Source organism: Chiloscyllium plagiosum, unplaced genomic scaffold, assembly GCF_037043375.1.
Source record: "Chiloscyllium plagiosum isolate Xiang-an unplaced genomic scaffold, Cpla_swu_hap1 HiC_scaffold_42, whole genome shotgun sequence".
NCBI lineage: Eukaryota > Metazoa > Chordata > Chondrichthyes > Orectolobiformes > Hemiscylliidae > Chiloscyllium > Chiloscyllium plagiosum.
The window spans coordinates 8,828,535-8,847,873 of record NW_028270180.1 but is presented as its reverse complement, the minus strand read 5'-3'; the positions used below and the strand labels follow the sequence as shown (position 1 = coordinate 8,847,873).

The 19,339-nt window shown below is 44.5% G+C and overlaps 1 protein-coding gene across 3 annotated transcripts in view; it reads left to right on the top strand.

The window, feature by feature from the left end:
• The first annotated feature begins 652 nt into the window (after window positions 1-652).
• duox (dual oxidase) overlaps window positions 653-19,339 on the top strand; it is a 91,175-nt gene continuing 72,488 nt past the window's right edge. For 2 of the 3 annotated variants that reach the window (XM_043680277.2, XM_043680276.2), the window contains exons 1-6: window positions 1,221-1,803; window positions 10,239-10,362; window positions 11,755-11,838; window positions 14,687-14,851; window positions 16,479-16,666; window positions 18,711-18,912. In XM_043680277.2, coding sequence (XP_043536212.2) covers window positions 1,789-1,803; window positions 10,239-10,362; window positions 11,755-11,838; window positions 14,687-14,851; window positions 16,479-16,666; window positions 18,711-18,912 — 778 coding nt within the window. In that variant the 5' untranslated portion in view covers window positions 1,221-1,788. Of the gene's footprint in view, window positions 787-1,220; window positions 1,804-10,238; window positions 10,363-11,754; window positions 11,839-14,686; window positions 14,852-16,478; window positions 16,667-18,710; window positions 18,913-19,339 lie in introns of those variants that run through there. The other variant, XM_043680278.2, reaches the window with a different exon arrangement.

Below are 19,339 nucleotides of genomic sequence, written 5' to 3'. Positions count from 1 at the left end.
CAGACGCAATGTATTCGCTTGTCCCCGTTCGTCTGAGGAATTTCCCGAGGCTTGGCGTTTCGTTTTTTCTCCCCAAGGGAAGCGCATCAGAAGTCACAACCTCAGCTCCTGAAGTGAACACTATCTGGAAAACACTATCTCTTTCTCCTTCGACGTTGCCAGACCTTGCAGCACTTCTGTCTGTCTGTGTGTGTCTCCTGTTTCTGCTAAATTCAGCATCTGCAAACAACTTGCTTCTGAATTAGATTCTAAAGTTTAACTGGTATCAGTGGTCCCTTAGAACTAACCAAATTCCTATTTTCTCTACATCGTGTAAAATAAACGCTCTAACGGTTTGAACAGGCTTCGGAAAGATTGGAAATGAGCAGAGATGGTCTCTTTCTCACCCAGAGAGAAAAAAATCTCGAACCAATTGTCCCGTCGCACGGAATATTACGAGTGGTTCTTGCGTCTGTCCTCAGTCCCATCCTATTTATACACACCGTTTTTTTTTAATCTCATTTGGGCTTTGTTCCAGCTTTGCGTCAGGTGTAATACAAAAAGGGATGGGGAATTTTTCATTTCCCCGGCCCCTGAACATCTCTTCCTTCCTGGTATCAATGCAAATTGCTGTCCCTCCCCACCCTCTACGTAACGCTGAGACCTCCCTCACCTGGACTGCACAGTCCCCAGGTCGGCCTTCTCTCTCTCTCTCTCCACCCCTAAACCCGTCCAAATTTCGGGTGAACGGGCGACAGCAGACAACTGCGTGAACTGTGAGCGCCGCGGGCCGTCCACGCTCTGTCGGTGAGTCTCAATGTTCGCTCTAGTTCCCGGGCAATTGTGGTTAGATTCAGGGAGGCTGTGAGCTGAGATCTCCGCCCCCATCCCTCTTGGTCAAAACCTTCTTTGTCTCCAAGATTTACTTAGGGAATTAATTGTTTTTTTGCGGATGATCAGACTGGGCAGAACTCAGCTCAGCAACAAGGCAAAACCTATAACATTTGAATAGCTCTCCCTCTTTCATTCGGCTTTCTTAGCCAACCCATTCTACACTTTAAATCTCTCTCTCTCACTCACTTGTCTTTCTTAGCCAATTTCTACACTTTAAATCTCTCTCTCTTGTCATTCTGAGTCAACTAATTTCTACACTTCAAACCTCTCTCTCTGGTCTTAGCTCATAGAGTCATAGAGATGTACAGCATGGAAATAGACGCTTCGGTCCTGACCAGATATCCCAATCCAATCTAATCCCACCTGCCAGTCACCGGCCCATATCCCTCCAAACCCTTCCTATTCATAGACCCATCCAAATGCCTCTTAAATGTTGCAATTGTACCAGCCTCCACCACTTCATCTGGCAGCTCATTCCTCCACACTTCAAACCTCTCTCTCTCTTTCTCTCTGGTCTTAGCTCATCTCCACACTTCAAATCTCTATCTCTCTCGCACACACATAATTCTTAGGGTTAGTCAGTTTATTTCAACGCTCCAGATCGCTGTCTCTTGTTTTTCTGAGTTAGTCAGTTCATTTCTGCTTCTCAAATCTCTCTCCAACCCTCGGAGACGGCGGCACTTTGATTTTTTTTTGTCACGGGGAGGTGACCCACCGACGGACCTCGGGAGGTAGCATCACATTCGGAAAGACTGGCGCTCCCTCATCCAGTTGTGTACCGGCTGTTTGCTAACCTCTCATCGCATCGCATCGCTGCTCGCCCCGGCGGGTTTAACGGCATCCCAGAATCGTTACGGTGCAGGAAGAGGCCATTCGGCCCTGACGACATCCGTTCTGTCACTGTGAGAGCAGCCAATGATGTTAATGTTGGTTAGTAAAGTGCATGTTACAGACATAGTGGAATGAGAGGGACGGATAATGGTCATAACGTGAAGATGCTCATAGTCCAAACCACGATAAGCCGCCAGGGAGCGCTCTTGTGGCGGAATCCTATCCCTGCTCGATCCCTGTGTTTTAGTATCTCTTGATTAACGGGGAAAAGCTAGTCTTCAACAGACCCGTGTTCAAACCCCGCTGCCAGCGTTTATATTTAAATTAAACTGTCATTCTGAAATGCAAAAAGTTAAAAATCACACCACACCAGGTTATAGTCCAACAGGTTTATTTGGAAGCACTAGCTTTCGGAGTGCTGCTCCCTCATCAGGTGGTTGTGGAGAAATGTCTTATTCGCCACAGTCTGACACAGCATTGGGACAGAGGCAGACTTCACGCCTACTGTTTAAAAAGCTGAGCTATCTTGAGAATGTAATTTAAAAGAAGTTCTGGGATTTACATCTCAAAGAACAGAAACCAGCATATCCCGTTGTAAAAGATGAAAGTTTTAATCTAAGATGGTTTACTGTATCACATCTCCATGACACTGGACTCCTCTGGCTATAAATTCTGTGAGCATGATGTTAACCTCCACAATCACCTGATAAAACGCTCTGAAAACTAGTGCGAAGGGTCTGTTGTTGCGCTGTATGACTCAACGTTTCTATATAAATGCATGGTGTCGACTAGGTTAGTTGACAGGCCCAGTCAAAGGGCACTATTCCAGGGCAATGGTTAGGAGAATGGAGGGTTGGAAAGGAGAAGGGCAAATCCTTGTCCAAACATTCGTTCGCTCTCAATCACATGGAGAAATGAGACAGTATACCGCGGAACGAGTGGGGGCGGGACGTATAGAAATAGCTGGTACAGAATTTCAGCAGCTCTGGCAGCATCCATGGAGAGAACGCAGAGTTAATATTTTTAGTAGATCCCAGGAGGGGTTTGGGATTCAGAAATTCCTGTTGGGAATCAGTACCAGTTAAACCCAGTGCACCGTAATCCGTATAGTTTTTTCCTCCCTTTTTTAACACCCGGACCAACCAACCCAACCGCCCCGTGGCTCAACAGTTCAACTCCCCCTCCCACTCCACCAAGGACATGCAGGTCCTTGGACTCCTCCATCGCCAGACCATGGCAACACAACGGTTGGAGGAAGAGCGCCTCATCTTCCGCCTAGGAACCCTCCAACCACAAGGGATGAACTCAGATTTCTCCAGTTTTCTCATTTCCCCTCCCCCCACCTTGTCTCAATCCCAACCCTCAGACTCAGCACCACCTTCTTGACCTGCAATCTTCTTCCTGACCTCTCCACCCCCACCCCCTCTCCGCCCCCACCCCGGCCTATCACCCTCACCTTAACCGCCTTCCATCTATCGCATTCCCAACGCCCCTCCCCAAGTCCCTCCTCTCTACCTTTTATCTTAGCCTGCTTGGCAAACCTTCCTCATTCCTGAAGAAGGGCTCATGCCCGAAATGTCGATTCTCCTGTTCCTTGGATGCTGCCTGACCTGCTGCGCTTTTCCAGCAACACATTTTCAGCTCCGTAATCCTGACAATCCAATTGATGCAAACACAGTGCAGCCTAGTCAACACGGCAAGGAGAAATATTTAACATTGACTGGAATTCTTGCATTTAAAACATTAAATAGGGTAAATTTTCAAAGACGGGGCATTTGAGAAGATGCAATCAGCAGTTAGTGAACATGTAGAGAGAGAGAAAAATCCCAGGATTCCTGCTGGACTAACTCCGCACCATCTCCAGGGAAATGAACTGAATAAGTTTATCCTTAATCTGATTAAGATCCCCTCCAATCGAAGCTTCTCAAATTGAAATCTGTGAAACAAAACAAAAACGTAGCTGGAGAAACTCAGCAGGACTTGCGGAATCTGCGGAGAGAGAAACAGGGTGAGCATTGCAGGTCAAGAACTCAATTTGCAGAAACAAGACGGAAATGGCTGGAAAAGCTCCGAGTTAATTTCTCTACACAGATGCTGCCAGACCTGTTCAGCTTTTCCAACAATTTCTGGATCGTTTCTGATTTCCAGCATCCGCAGTCCTGTTGGTTTTTATTCAGCACTTTGACCCCGCTCCAGTATTCTGGATTAGGACTGATCAAGGCTTCCTTTATTTTGAGGACAAGTATATACGAATTTATGACAATTCTGACAATTCCCATGTTAAGAGCTCAACCGATTATGTCGAATCTGTGGAGAGAAATCAGAGTTAACATTTCTGGTCCAGTGCCCCTTCCTCAGAACTCCATTAATATTTAGTTCAATTATCATGAAGTTAATTTGTTTTCGTCTGCATCTCTCAATTAGGTCTGTTTGGTTTTTAAAGAAAAGCTCCTTCTCATTTTGTACCGGAGTTACGGCTTGAGAAATCTAAACCATATCCCCCCTCCCTCCCCCCCCAACAGACACCCATGTGTTATGTCCACGTCGAGACCCCCCATTCCGTTCCCTGCCTGACCGCCGGGGGCGCTCCAGCTGCTCCTGACTCGCCCCTTTGTAGGGTCCCACAGTAGATTAGAAGTTGAACTATTTTCGGAGCCCCCACCACAGCACAAGAGGGGAGTTAACACAAATAAAACAAGCAAAGATTTGGTCAGAGAGAGGATAAACCTGATGGGATGAAGAGACGAATGTTTAACCTGGAATCAAGCAGGCGAGGACAGCTTAAAGTGATGAAGTTGTTTAATATGCGGACATAAAATATTCATTCTACCTCTTACACTATAACCATATATCGTTTAAACAATGGACGAAATTTTTGAATATAAAATCACATAATATACTTAAATAATACATAATCCATTGGCTGTTTAAGTTAAATAGTTTATATGCGCACAACATTTTTCTTAGGAATCTCCTCTCTCTACAAGAGATTTTCCTGCTCCTCGGATGCTGCCTGACCTGCTGTGCTTTTCCAGCACCACACTAATCTAGACTCTGATCTCCAGCATCTGCAGTCCTCACTTTTGCCTAATTAATAAATATTGTCCAGTTGCTGGAAAAGCTCAGCAGGTCTGCCAGCATCTATGGAAGGAATGTGCTCTGAGGAAGGGTCACTCGCTCCGAAAGTTAACTTTGCTTTCTCTCCACAGATGCTGCCAGACCAGCTGAACTTTTCCAGCAATTTCTGCTTTGTTTCTCATTTCTAACATCTGCAGTTCTTTTTGGTTTTTAATATTGTGTATTAGTATATATTAACAATACATAATGCAATTCCAGTATAATGTTGAAGCAAATGACAAAATAGTTGGTTATATAGAATCCCTACAGTGCAGAAAGAAAGAGGCCATTTGGCTCATCAAGTCTGTACTGAAGAGCATCGCAACCTATCCCTGTATTTCCCATGGCTTACCCACCTAGCACACTCTTAGATATGATGAGTAATTTAGCATGCCCAGTCTACCCTAACCCACATGGACTGTGGGAGGAAACTGGAGCACCCAGAGGAAACCCACACAGACACGGGGAGAATGTACAAACTCCACACAGTCACCCAAGGGTGGAATCAAACCCGGGTCCCTGGCGCTGTGAGGCAGCAGTGCTAACCACTGAGCCACCGTTCTGTCCAAGTATATGTGTACATTAGTCATAATATTATCTAATGTATTCTATAACACAATAATGATATAAATGGTAAAAAAAAAAGTAGTGAAAGAGTTAAACATATGGCACATTAACTGTACTGTATAAAATATATTTTTTTCTCTATACATGAACCAAAGGATCTTGGTTGTCACAGATTAACAATTGATAAATTTGAGTCTAATGTAATGAATAGGACATTTTCCTGAATCATCCAGGTAATTATCCAACCAGAATTTGTTTTTAAATGCCTTTTTAAAAGAGACTGATTGTTGTGGTTCTGTTCGCTGAGCTGTGAATTTGTGTTGCAGACGTTTCGTCCCCTATCTAGGTGACATCTTCAGTGCTTGGGAGCCTCCTGTGAAGCACCTCTGTGATGTTTCCTCCGGCATTTATAGTGATTTGTACCTGCCGCTTCCAGTTGTCAGTTCCAGCTGTCCGCTGCAGTGGCCGGTATATTGGGTCCAGGTCGATGTGCTTATTGGCACTCATCCACATTCAGTCAACAAGACCTGGACCCAATATACCGACCACTGCAGTGGACAGCTAGAACTGACAACTGGAAGCGGCAGATACAAATCACTATAAATGCCAGAGGAAACATCACAGAAGCGCTTCACAAGAGGCTCCCAAGCACTGAAGATGTCAGCTAGACAGGGGACGAAACGTCTGCAACACAAATTCCCAGCTCGGCGAACAGAACCACAACAACGAGCACCCGAGCTACAAATCTTCTCCCAAACTTTGAAGACTGGTTGTGCAGAGCCAAGCCCTTCACTTTGTGTTAGATATTTTATTGCTTTGGCATCCGCTGCCTTGTTCCAATCTGTGTGTAATCTTCAAAGATGACAGAGACTGATGACATTAGATTTGCTGATGCCATTCACTGGAAATGTTTCCAGAGCCACAGAGGCAGACCACTTGGCCCATTGAGTCTATGCTAGCTTGCTGTATAGCAATCCAGTCTCTGGCCTTTGCTGAATAATCTTCAGAGCTTCCTACTGTCTGGACTCTGTGGTCCCATGAGAATTCTATTCCCCCGATCCATGTATACACCTCCCACCGGAGCACTCCTGCTGATCACTTCTGCAAATTATCCTGCAAAGAGCAGTTGGACCACAACTCAATTGAAAGCAAAATATAGTGGACGCTGGAAATCTGAAACAACCGCAGAATACTGGGGAAACTTAGCAGGAAGAGACATACTGACCTCTAAATCTTAACTCAATCTCTCTCTCTCTTTTTCTGTCCACGGATGCTGCCAGACCTGCTGAGTTTCTCCAGCATTCTGTGCTTATGTTTCAGTCAGACCTCAGTACTCACCCACAACATGTGAAAACCCAACAGTTGACGGACACAAAGATGATCAAATGATGGTCATGGCCACCTACTGCTAGCCTGATAGTAGAACTTACATTTATATAACGCCTTTCATGACTTCAGGGCATCCATGGACAGACAGCAAGCTAGTGTTTCGAGTCCAGATAGTAGAACTTACATTTACATAGTGCCTTTCATGATTTCATGGGCATCCCAAGGCAAATTACTCCCACTGACCTAATTAAAGGATAGTCACTGTTGTGATATGGGAAACTCAAATTGTGCACAGAAAGCTCTCATGCACAACAATGAGACTAGGAGCCATATTATTAAAGTGAGAGGAGAAAGAAATATGGGCAATTTGTTTATAAAGAGGGTCATTCAGGTGTGGAATGAACTTCCTGAGGAAGTGGTGGATGTGGGTATACTAACAACATTTAAAAGACATTGGATAAGTACATGAAGAGGAAAAGTTTGGAGGGATATGGGCCAGGAGTGGGTAGATGGGTCTAGTTTAGTTTGGGATTGGTTTGGCATGGACTAGTTGGAATGAAGGGTCTGTTTCCATGCTGTATGACTCTATGCCTGTGACTATAGTGTAGTTGCTGGAAAAGCACAGCAGGTCAGGCAGCATCCGAGAAGCAAGAGAATCGACATTTCGGGTATAAGATCTTCATCAGGAATGAGGCTTGTGGGCCAGGGGCTGAGAGATAACTGGGAGGGGGGTGGGGTTGGGGGGAAGGTAGCTGAGAAAGCAATAGGTGGAAGAAGGTGATAGGTCGGGGAGGCTGGAGCAGATAGATGGGAAAGGTGATGGACAGGTCCAGAGGGTGGTGCTGAGTTGGAGGCTTGGGACTTGGATAATGTGGGGGAGAGGAAATGAGGAAACTGTTGAAATCCACATTTATCCCATGTGGCTGAAGAGTCCTAAGGCGGAATATGAGGCGTCCTTCCTCCAGATGTTGGGTGATAACTGTTTGGCGATGGAGGAGGCCCAGGAACTGCATGTCCTTTCTGGAGTGGGAGTGGGAGGGGGAGTTGAAGTGTTCAGCCACAGGGCGGTGGGGTTGGTGGGTGCGGGTGTCCCAGAGGTGTCCTCTGAATCAATCCTCAAGAAGGCGTCTTGTCTCCCAGATGTACGGGAGACCACACTGGGTGAAACAGATACAGTAGGTGACATTGGTAGAGGTACAGGTAAATTTCTGATGAACGTGGAAGGATCCTTTGGGCCCAGCAACACGCTCTCGACTCTGATCTCCAGCATCTGCAGTCCTCACTTTCTCCTATGCCTATAACTATGACCAGATCAGCAGATTTCTTTCTTAAATGATGTTGGTAGGATTCCAGTTATCTTCAAAAAAAGTTGTCATCAGGTCTTTAGCATCAGCCATTTACTAAATTAAGGAATGTCGGGATAGCCCAGGAAAAAAAGTGACTTTCAAATAGACTAGCCATGATCTCTTTGAATGGTGGAGTAGGTTCAAGAGACAAAATGGCTTCCTCCTGTTGCTATTTGCAATGTACTGAATGGGAGTATAGTGTGGCTCAGAAAAGGATTGAAAACTCAAGCCATTTCGCACAGCGGCGTTCTCTGTCAGATCCTGGTAACGTTTCATTTTCACTGCAATCCCTTTAATGGGTCAGCATTTCATAACAATCTCATGTTTCCATGTTTTATTATCTAACTGCCGATAAATGGGCAGCACGGTGGCACAGTGGTTAGCACTGCTGCCTCACAGCGCCTGGTTCAATTCCCGCCTCAGGCAACTGTCTGTGTGGCGTTTGCACATTCTCCCGTGTCTGCGTGGGTTTCCTCCGGGTGCTCCAGTTTCCTCCTACAGTCCAAAAATGTGCAGGTTAGGTGAGTTGGCCATGCTAAATTGCCCGTAGTGTTAAGTGAAGGGGTAAAGGTCTAGGTGGGTTGCTGTTTGGAGGGTCGGTGTGGACTTGTTGGTCCGAAGGGTCTGTTTCCACACTGTAAGTAATCTAATCTAAATTGAGGAAGGAGGTGGTGCAGCAAGGCCTGGGTATCCTCACTCACCAGTCACTAAAAGTAAGCATTGCAGGAGCAGCAGACGGTGAAGAAGGCAAATGGTATGTTGCCTTCATGGTGAGAGGATTCAAGTACAGGAACAGGGATATCTTGCTGCAGTTATACGGAGCCTTGGTGAGACCTCAGCTAGAGTTTTGCGCTCTGCTATGGTCTCCTTATCTGAGGAAGGATGTTCTGTTGATGGAGGAAACTCAAGAGAAGATTTATCAGACTGTTTCCAGGGATGACAGGACTGACATGCAGGGAGACACTGGGTCAATCAGGACTGTATTCCTGTAGGAACAAATTATGCAGATGCTGGAATCTATCATGAACAAATAAATACTGGAAATCACAGTAGGTCAGGCAGCATCCATGGACAGAGAGCAAGCTAAATGTTTAGAGTCCTGATGCAGGGTCACCTCGCCTCAAAACGTTAGCTTGCTCTCTCTCCACGGATGCTGCCTGACCCGCTGTGATCTCCAGCAGTTTTTTTGTTCAGGACGATATTCATTAGAAGAATGAGAGTGATGGGGCAGAATGTCATGGAAACCTCTAAATTTCTGACAGGATTAAACAAGGTAGATGCAGCAAGGATGTTCTTGTGACTGGGAGGCCGGAACCAGGGGTCACAGTCTAAGGATAAGGGGTAAGCCTTCTGGGACCGAGATGAAGAGAAAGTCTGTCATCCTGAAAGTGGTGAGCCTGTAGAATTCACTGCCACAGGAAACTGTTGAGGCCAGAAATAATGAAGACTTTCAAGACAGATGTCGATACAGTTCTTAGGGCTAAAGGGAGCAAAGGGTATGGGGAGAAAATGGAAACGGGGTGCTCAGTTGGATGATCAGCCATGATCATATTGAATGGTGGAGTAAGCTCAAAGGGCTGAATGGCCTCATACTCCTGTTTTCTGTCTTTCTATGTTGATACAGGTACAATGCATTCAATAAGAGTGACTTTCAATCCCAGTTTAAGAGAGTGACTTCATTGTTGCTCCCCATCCCAATCAGTAGCAATTTTCAGCATCTATTTTCCAATTTAAAAAAAATGCATTTCCTATCTTTCTTCTGATTTTCAATTAAGAATAGAAAAGTGCAATTTCAGCTTAATTTGTTGATCCTCTCCCATTAAACGTTCAATTTTGTCGCAATGAATTATATAATTTGCACTCAGGATGCAGTCTTTTCATTCCTGACGCATCTGTGATAGAGCCATAGAGTCGTAGATTCACACAGCACAGAAACAGGCTCTTCGGTCCAACTCAAGGGAGAACAATACCGATACTGACGAGAGATGACCCTGGTCCAATTCAAATTGGAAACTGACCTTTAAGCAGCAATCCATACCTGAGAGATTGTTCAGTATCTAATACTGGGTGGAGCTGATTAGTTAGGCTGGGGTTCTGGGTATGTGGGTGGGTATAGGAATTCCTATATGTTTGTTCCTGCATTTGCTAATTAGATGACTTTTTTTCTTGTTGCAGCTGAACGACTTGGAGAAACATCTGGGGTATCAGTGCCCCATCAAAATGAAGAAAATGACACCAATGCACCTCTGGATAGTGCTGGTCACTGCCTGGATTCACCTCCCCCACATTCCAATCACATGTAAGTCAACTTGTCCTTTTTCAATATTGAGTATAGAGTGTAAAAGGGAGTTGGTGGTGGGAATCTGGAATTCACCGCCTGAAAAGGTGGTAGAGGCAGAAATTCTCATAATATTTAAGATTTACATTGCTGGGATTGAAGGATTTGAACTGTAGGGAGAGGCTATATTGTTCTGGAGCATTGGTAGCTGAGGGTTGACCTTACATAGGTTTATAAAATCATGAGGGGCATGGATAGGGTGATAGCCAATTTTATTTTCCCAGGGAAGGGGAGTCCAAAACCAGGAGCCATAGGCTTAAGGTGGAAAGGGAAAGATTTAAAAGACCTAAGGGCCAACTTTGTCGTGCAGAGGGTGGTATGTGTATAGAATGAGCTACCAGAGGAAGTGGTACAATTACAACATTTAAAAGGCATCTAGATGGGTTGTATGAATAGGAAGGGTTTAGAGGGATATGGGCCAAGTGCTGACAAATGGGAATAGGTTAATTTAGGACAACTGGTACTGAAGGGTCTGTTTCGGTGCCGTGCAATTCTATGACTTTATGATTCCAAGTATCCAGGTGAACACAAGAAATGTGAAGCTATGAGCCAAGTGCTGGAAAATGGGATTAAAATAGTTAGGTGGTTGGCTTTGCAGACTCAATGGACTGAAGAGCCTTTTTATGTGCTGTAGATCTCTATGACTCTATAGGTACCACTGTTAGCTCTTAAATATTTTTAATCAACCATGCTTTAATCAGACATGTGGCACACCTCTAGAGCAGGTGGGACTTCCTGACTCAGAGGTAGGAACAATGCAACTATGCCACCCTACCTCCTCTAGCTCTTGTACTTACTCTCTCTTGGTGGGAATATGGATGCCCTTGGCCCTGCCAGGGATTTATTGTCCATCGTTAATCTTTCCTGGGGTTGTCTCTACCTTGACATTGCAGACCAACACCCATATTCCAACAACAATTTATTTTATGTTGTAAAACCGATCTGATAACAAATCAGTTGCTTGTTTATTGATGAACCTACTTGGGCTTTTAAGGACTCGAGTCACGAGGTGGGACTTAAAGCCAGGACCTTGTGCTTCAAGGGTCAGAGTGTTCTCCACAGCTTAACTCTTACTGCTTGGTCCCCACCTTCCCCATCACTCTCACTGCTCTCTTCTCATATCCCTGCAATTGACTCCATGTACTTATTGTAATGTTCAAAATTTTAAAGTGCAGTCATGCTCTCAATCACATTGAGTTGTTCTTTAATAAATTATAAACCATTTTCTCATGTGCATAGATTTCTTCTGTTGTTAATCAGAACTTCCTTCACTTGTCAATATTTATTTAACAAGACGTGAGTGATTAATCTAAGCACTTTCATGTTGGTCACTTAATGTCTTGTCTTTCTAAGCTGCTCAGCAGAATATCAACTGGGAGACACAGAGATATGATGGATGGTATAACAACCTTGCCTTTCATAGCCGAGGAGCAGCTGGTAAGAAGCTATCTCTTTTTCACGCTCTGTCATTTTAAATTCACAAGCAAATATCTAACTCATCTTTAGCTTGAAATAGTTCCAAATGTTTAGGTTGGATGTTAATATCAGTGATATACAGTATGGAATCAGTGGAGCTTGAATTAAGAACTTGAATGGGGTTTGTTATCAATGCAAGTCCCTAATATGGGGCAAACGCTGTATCCACGGAGTCAGTTACCCCAGTTTCAGTTACCCGCGGTTTACTGTGGCCCAAATATATTACAGGGAACGTTCCAGAACCAGGGACCGGGGGGGCTGCCAGGAAGGTAAATATCCCAATTAAATGATTGGGTTCCTTCCTATCTGCAGTTTTGGGTTTCCACGGTAGTTCTTAGAACACATTCCCCCACGGGTAGGGGGGTGGGGGAGGGGAGGCCTACTGTACTCCCCAGTGTGCATGGTTTTCTCATGACTTGCAATCTGAAAGTTTACTTCCTGAAGGCAAAGTCACCACCGTCCCTAGATGGAAAGAGAGAGACATATGGCGAGTTCAACCTGAGGGTCATCACTTCTCAGGCAAAGTTGAGAAAGCAGAGCCTTCATTGCAACCTCGGCTACTACAGGAATTGAACCCACAGTGTTGGCATTACTCTCTATCACAAACCAGCCATCCAACAAACTGAACCATCAGTTACTATCGAATCACTCATTTGTAGGGAACCTAAACATTGTTAGGAGGAAACAAGAAGTCAAAGATTTTTGTCTTGAACTCATTGGGACCAGGAAGCAAGAAGCAAACTAGAGAAAAGGGAGTTCTGAAGGTTATTTAAGGGACACCCTTTTGTACAACATGAGAAGAGGGTATGGATGGGTTGGGCCATTATTAGCATGGGGATGTGGCAAGAACAGTTAACTGTCACTCTCAGTTCTCAGGCCAGGCAGGTAGATTCTGATTGGTCAGGATAATACAATCTGACCGATCAAGTCCACTTGCCTGGTTTGAGAACTAAGATTGACAGCTAACTACTCTTGCTGTATATCCATGCTCAATCTCTCCTCATGCCGTCCACTCTTTCTAGTCTGTTTTTTTTTGTGTGTCCTATTGCCCGTGGAGTGCAAGGCAAAGAGTTTCAACTTCTCTCCCCAATATTACAGAATCTTAAAATCTGCAGCACAGAAGGAGTCATTATATCTGTGCTGGCTGAAAAGGAGTTATCCAGTCAAAAGCCACTTTCTGTCACTTGGTCAGTAGTCCTGCAGATACAGCACCAGAGCTGTATTTCCAAGATTTGTTTCTTTGAATGCAATGAGTTTTTCAGTTGCAACTACTTTTTTTCAGGCAATGAGTTTCAGGCCTCCGCCACCTTCTGGGTGATAAATAAAAGTTTTCTGAACTCCCCTAATGCCTTTAATTTTATCTATCCTTGTTATTGACCCCAGTGTTAACAAAAACAAGTCCTTCCTTTCACCTATGTTCCTCAAGTTTATACACCTCATTGGAATCCTACCTTAGTGCCAAATCAAACGCGCTCAACTTGTCCAAGTTCTCCTCATAGCTAAAATTCTCCAATGCTGACAGAATTCTTGTAAATCTCAAGACTAGTGCAGTCAGTCCTTCCTGTAATGTTGGAACTGGATGCAGTACTGTAGCTGTGATCTATCCAGTGTTATATACAGGGCTGCTTAGTACTACCACAATGTGGGTACAGCTCCTTGTGTAGATATTTTCAATTCAGGCACATCTCTGGACCTCTTATTCATTGCATCGCTGTTAAGGGCATCCTTTACTGCTCACCCCTAATTGCCCTTGTGAATTAAGAGTTAACCAAGTTGCTTTGGATTGGATGGATACTTCCTTCGCTGAAGGGCTGTAGTGAACCAGATGGATTTGTGCAACCTCTGATGATAATTTCATGCTTATAATGCGTAGCTTGCAAATCCAGATTTACCATTCAAGTTCCACCGATGGCCACGATAGGGTTTGAATGAGTCCAGCTACAGCATTAGCTTAGAGCACAGTGTTACTGGCCCAACGATGTGACCACTATACTGCCATTTTCCCCAGTTTGCCTGGGTAAGACCTGCCTCCATTAAAGCAGCTACAAATTTACCGTCGAATTAATAGTCTTAACAATGTGAAGTCTGAATTGCTGCTTTGCTTTTAGTGTCTAGCATTTCCAGCTATGCTTTACAGAAGCAAGAGGTGCAAAGCTATCGCACTTCAGGGATGCAGCAGAAGGTCAGCACGGTGGCTCAGTGGTTAGCACTGCTGCCTCACAGCACCAGGGGCATGGGTTTGATTCCAGCCTTGGCGACTGTCTGTGTGGAGTTTGAATGTTCTCCCTGTGCCTGCACCTGCAGGTGCTTTGGTTTCCTCCCACAGTTCAAAGATATGTAGGTTAGCTGGATTAGCTATGCTAAATTGCCTGTTGTGTCTGGGGATGTGCAGGCTAGGTGGATTAATTATGGGGAAATGTGGGGTTACAGGGATTGGGTGATGCTCCTTGGTGGGTTGGTATGGGCTGAATGGCCTGCTTCCACAATATAGGGATTCTATGACTTAAGAAGTGTGATCGCAGTGGGATTATAGCCCGGTGCAGGCAATCAATTGGGATGAAAGTATCTGGGATGAAACACCCTGATGTTTGTAGCCAATCCCCACTCTCTGCAGCTGAAGGTCCCTATTGTAATGGGAGTTGTTTGTTGTTTTTGGCAAAGGGCTGCTTGCTGAACCATGCACTACTGTACCTGATAATTTCTCAGGAGACAGGTTGTGCACAGGTGTAATTATTGCAGTGCATGGTTGGTCAGTCAAAGTAATCTCCTTCCGCCCCTGTGAAAAGACAATGCGTGTTTCTTTCTGCAGAATCACCGTTTATGCGCCGGTTGCCTGCTAGGTATGCAGATGGGGTGTACCAGGCTTTGAGTGAGCCCAAAGTACCGAATGCACGAATCCTCAGTAATATCATATCAAATGGATCATCAGGACTTCCATCCATCACGAATAGCACGGTGCTGAGTGTTTTCTTTGGTAAGGATTCAGTTTATGAGGATGCACACAATTCCAGTGCTACAGGAACATGGGGAGAAGGTTGCCTATGACTGCTCTCTGTGCTACTTGTGCTTACAACCCAACCACCAGGCCTTCATAAGCACAGTTACTGCCCACAGTGCCCAGAGAGAAGCTTCCCCTCGTATCATCAATTCATTTTTTATAAATTTGCTCACGGAATGTGAGTATCTCTGCCCATCCCTAATTGCCCAGAGGGGCAGTTAGGAGTCAATCACATTGCTGTGGGTCTGGAGGCACGTGTAGGCCAGACCAGGTAAGGATGGCAGATTTCCCACTCTAAAGGGCATTATCTAACCAGATGGGATCTTCCCCCTGACAATTCACAGGGTACAGTGTGGAAACAGACCCATCCAACCTCAACAAGTCCACACTGACTCACGGAAGAGTAACCCACTCAGACCCATGCCCCTACCCCCCATTACTCTACATTTCTCCTGAATAATGCACCTAACCTACACATGCCTGAACATTAAGGGCAATTTGGCACGGCCAATTCACCTGACCTGCACGTCTTTGGACTGTGGGAGGAAACTGGAGCACCCGGAGGAAGCCCACACAGATACGGGGAGAATGTGCAAACTCCCACAGACAGTTGCCCGAGACTGGAATCAATCCTGGGTCCCTGGCACTGTGAGGTAGCAGTGCTAACCACTGAGCCATCGTGCCTCCCCTGACATTGGTTTCCTGGTCATTGTTAAACCCTTAATTCCAGATTTTTTCTATTGAATTCAAATTTTAATGCATCTGCCACGGCAGGATTTGAACCCAGATGCGCAGAACATTAGCTGAGTTTCTGGATTAACGATAATGCTACTAAGCTATTGCCTCCCACTTCCATCTTATCGATTTGCCAGAACCTTTAGTTTCTCTGTTGCATGATGTGAGAGGAATGGGAAGTAGAATCAAGATGGTTGTTGGATAGTTTGGAAAGTTTATGTTTTAGGAATTCCTCTTATTTAAGACATACTTGAGAAAAGGAATGTCCTGGTTTCTAAATACAGTGACATTGTAAATGTATGTCTCCATAATGGAACTGCTGGTAAAATGCAAAGTTTATCTTCATAGCTATTTTTTCTACCTGTCTATCCATTCTTGTGATTTTTGTCAGCTTAGTTCATGCAGTTCAATTACAAAGTTCACTAGAATTATTGTAAAGTAGCTCTTTCCCCACAACAAAAAGAACTCTTGAGCCGGGGAAATTCATTTTGAAATGGAGCATGTGCACCTTGAATGTAAATCAGGCAATAAATTAACAGCGATGTGCTACAAATGATCAGAGATAGGGCCCATGCAGAGAAGAGAAACGTTTGGAACAAAGATGAATGATTTAGATCCCAGCATCATGTGCAAACTGACAAGGTGTTTGTTGATCAGTATAATAGAATTGGAAAAGTGATTGTTTTCCGCTAGTGAGCAAGTTATTCAACTGGGATAAATACCAAGGTGAATGTTACACTGCATCAAGAAATCTTGAGACTTGTCCCTAGTTTGAGAGGAGTCTCTTTAATAGATTTACTGGTATTGTTTTGAATGAGAAATTACATGATAAAAATCCATTATATTTTGCTCTTCCAAACTTCAACAGGATACCATGTAATGTTTGAGATTTTAGACACAAGGCATCCTGCCTGTCCTCCTGAGTTTCTGGATGTTGTGATTCCGCACGGCGACACGGTATTCGATCCCAATGGGACAGAGAGTGTGAGGCTGCTGTTTCAACGCAGCGGGTGGGATCACCAATCAGGGCATAGCCCCAACAACCCGAGGAACCAGGTAAGACGGGTATGTGGAGAAGAAAGTTCAGGAACACATCAGAACCTTTAACCAATCAAAGTAATGCCCTCTAGCTCCCCCCACCAAAGGTGTGTACAGAAGGGACAGGTGACACCAGCTGGATGGGCACACAGGAGGCTGGAACAACACAGCGAGCTCAGACACATCAGGAGGTGGAGAAGTTAACATTTCGGGTGTAACCTTCATTCAGGCTATGCCTGAACTGTCAAGTTCTCCACCTCTTGATGCTATCTGGCCTGCTGTGTTCTTCCAGCCTCCTGCCTGTCTACTTTGTATCCAGCATCTGCAGACATTTTGTTCCTAACCAGCTGGATGGGAGAAGGCTTCAGAATCTGCCCTCCATCTTCTCCTTTTTGCGTGGACCTTTGAGGTCCATACGCAGCAGCACTTTCTGAAACCAAATGACAACACAACGCTTAGAGGGAATGACAGGAAGGAAGCAGCACTGCTGAGATCAGCACATTCCCCGCGCTGTGACATCAGCACCAGTGCATGCACAGAGGACCCACTGTTACGTCGTGTTTAAAAATGACAGACAGTCCCTTGTGCTACCTCAGCCACTCCCTAACGAGCTCCCTGGTGGCTTCTCTTTCCCAAGCCTGAAAGTTGGTGCTTGGAGCGATGTTTGAAAGCACTTTGATAAACAAGGTGTTTGGAATTCTCTTCCAAAGGTGAATGCTGGATTTGTTGTTAATTTTATATCTGAGATAGGTGGCATTTTGTGAAGCAAAGGTATGAAAGGATAAGGGCCAAAGGCAGATATATGGAGTTCAGCCACACAGAAACATAGAAACATTGAAGATAGGAACAGGAGGAAGCCATTCGGCCCTTTGAACCTGCCCTGCCATTCATCGCAATCATGGCTGATTGTCCAATTCAATAACCTAATCCTGCTTTCTCTCCATAACCTTCAATCCCATTTACGCCAAGTGCTATATCTAGCTGACTCTTGAATACACTTAATGTTTTGGCATCAACTACTTCCTGTGGTAATGAATTCCACAGGCTCACCACTCTCTGGGTTAAGAAATGTCTCTTTGTCTCTGTTCTAAATGGTCCACCCCAAATCCTCAGTGTGATGCCTGGTTCCCGACACACTCACCATCAGGAACATCCTCCCTGCACCTATCCAATGTGGCCCTGTTAGAATTTATAAGTTCCTATGAGACCCCCCCCCCCCCCCCTCACTCTTCTGAACTCCAGCCAAAACAATCCTAACCCAGTCAACCTCTCTTCATACATCAGTCCCATCATCCCCGGAATCAGCCTGGATAAACCTTCACTGCACTCCCCTCGGGAGCAGGACCATCCTTCCTCAGAAAAGGAGACTGAAAATGCACCCAATATCTGAACCTTGTTGTGATTACATTATTAGTTGAATTCTTATTTTACTTTGCACTACCCGTTAAGGTATTGTCCATATTTATTTATGCAGGTGTTGACCTGATTTTGTTTGTGTAGAGGTGGAAAGATTGAGAATATTACACATTCATGTTAGGTTTATAGAATATTGGTGTCTCAGTTAGTGTCCATACCTCAACAATGTTGCCAATTGGAGGCCATAAGGGACAAGCAAAGTAAATTATTATGTGCATACCTTGCCTTTAAAAGAGTTCACCAGTAACGACTCTACATGGTGTGTGTACGCACTGTTGCGACTCTGCCTGACAGTGTGTTATGGGTTTACAAGCTGTGCACACAGAAAGGAATTGATTTGGTGTAAAGTCTGCTTCATAACTTATAATGTGTTTTACCATTTTAATTGAACTAGCCCACAGGTCAATCAGTCCTTGAAAAGCTATTGATTATTAGACCCTCGTTGTCATAGCAATGATTGCAAACATGGCTTGTAAGCGAAAGATTAAAGAAGGAAAGCAGCAGGCTACACCAGGAGTAAGCAGATCAGCGAAGCAATGAACCAGTTGGAGAGAGAAAACTAAATCAGAAGGACTTTATAACATTTTCTTTCTCTTTGGCTTGCCCTTAATGAATCATTTTAATCCACTCCATTGATTTCCAACAGGTCAATGAAGTTACCGCATGGATAGATGGAAGCTCCATTTACGGATCGTCCCATTCTTGGTGTGACGAGTTACGGAGTTTCTCTGGTGGCCGACTTGCTTCGGGCTCGGACCCACTGCTTCCGAAACCAAGCACTGGAAAGTTGCCTATGTGGAATCACCCTGATCCAGCCACTGGCCAGACTGGCCTTCAAGGATTTTACGGTGAATATACAATATTTTGAACTTGTGACAAGTGGATAATGGCAATTAGTCATTATAATTTGTACTAAGTACTGCTGTGCTCAGTATCATGCCAATGTAAAGCAGATAGATGCAGTAGCATTGAATAGCTGCCAACATTGTATTGTTCAATTTCATTAAGGGCAAAATCTAGGAAACCACCACTCATGGATTAATGTTTGCTTGTGTTAGGCACGTTTTATCTATTAAATGCAATTCAACTTGCTTATCAACCTTAAAATGTTTCACATAATTAGAGTTCTGAGTACACATAATCTATATAAATAATTGAAGTCAACTTTGTGAATTAGTTTTCTGAGGACATAACAAAAAAGATTAATGAGTGCAGGGTTTTAGACATTGTCTACATGGACTTTAGTAAAGCCTTCATAAGGTTCTGCATGGTAGA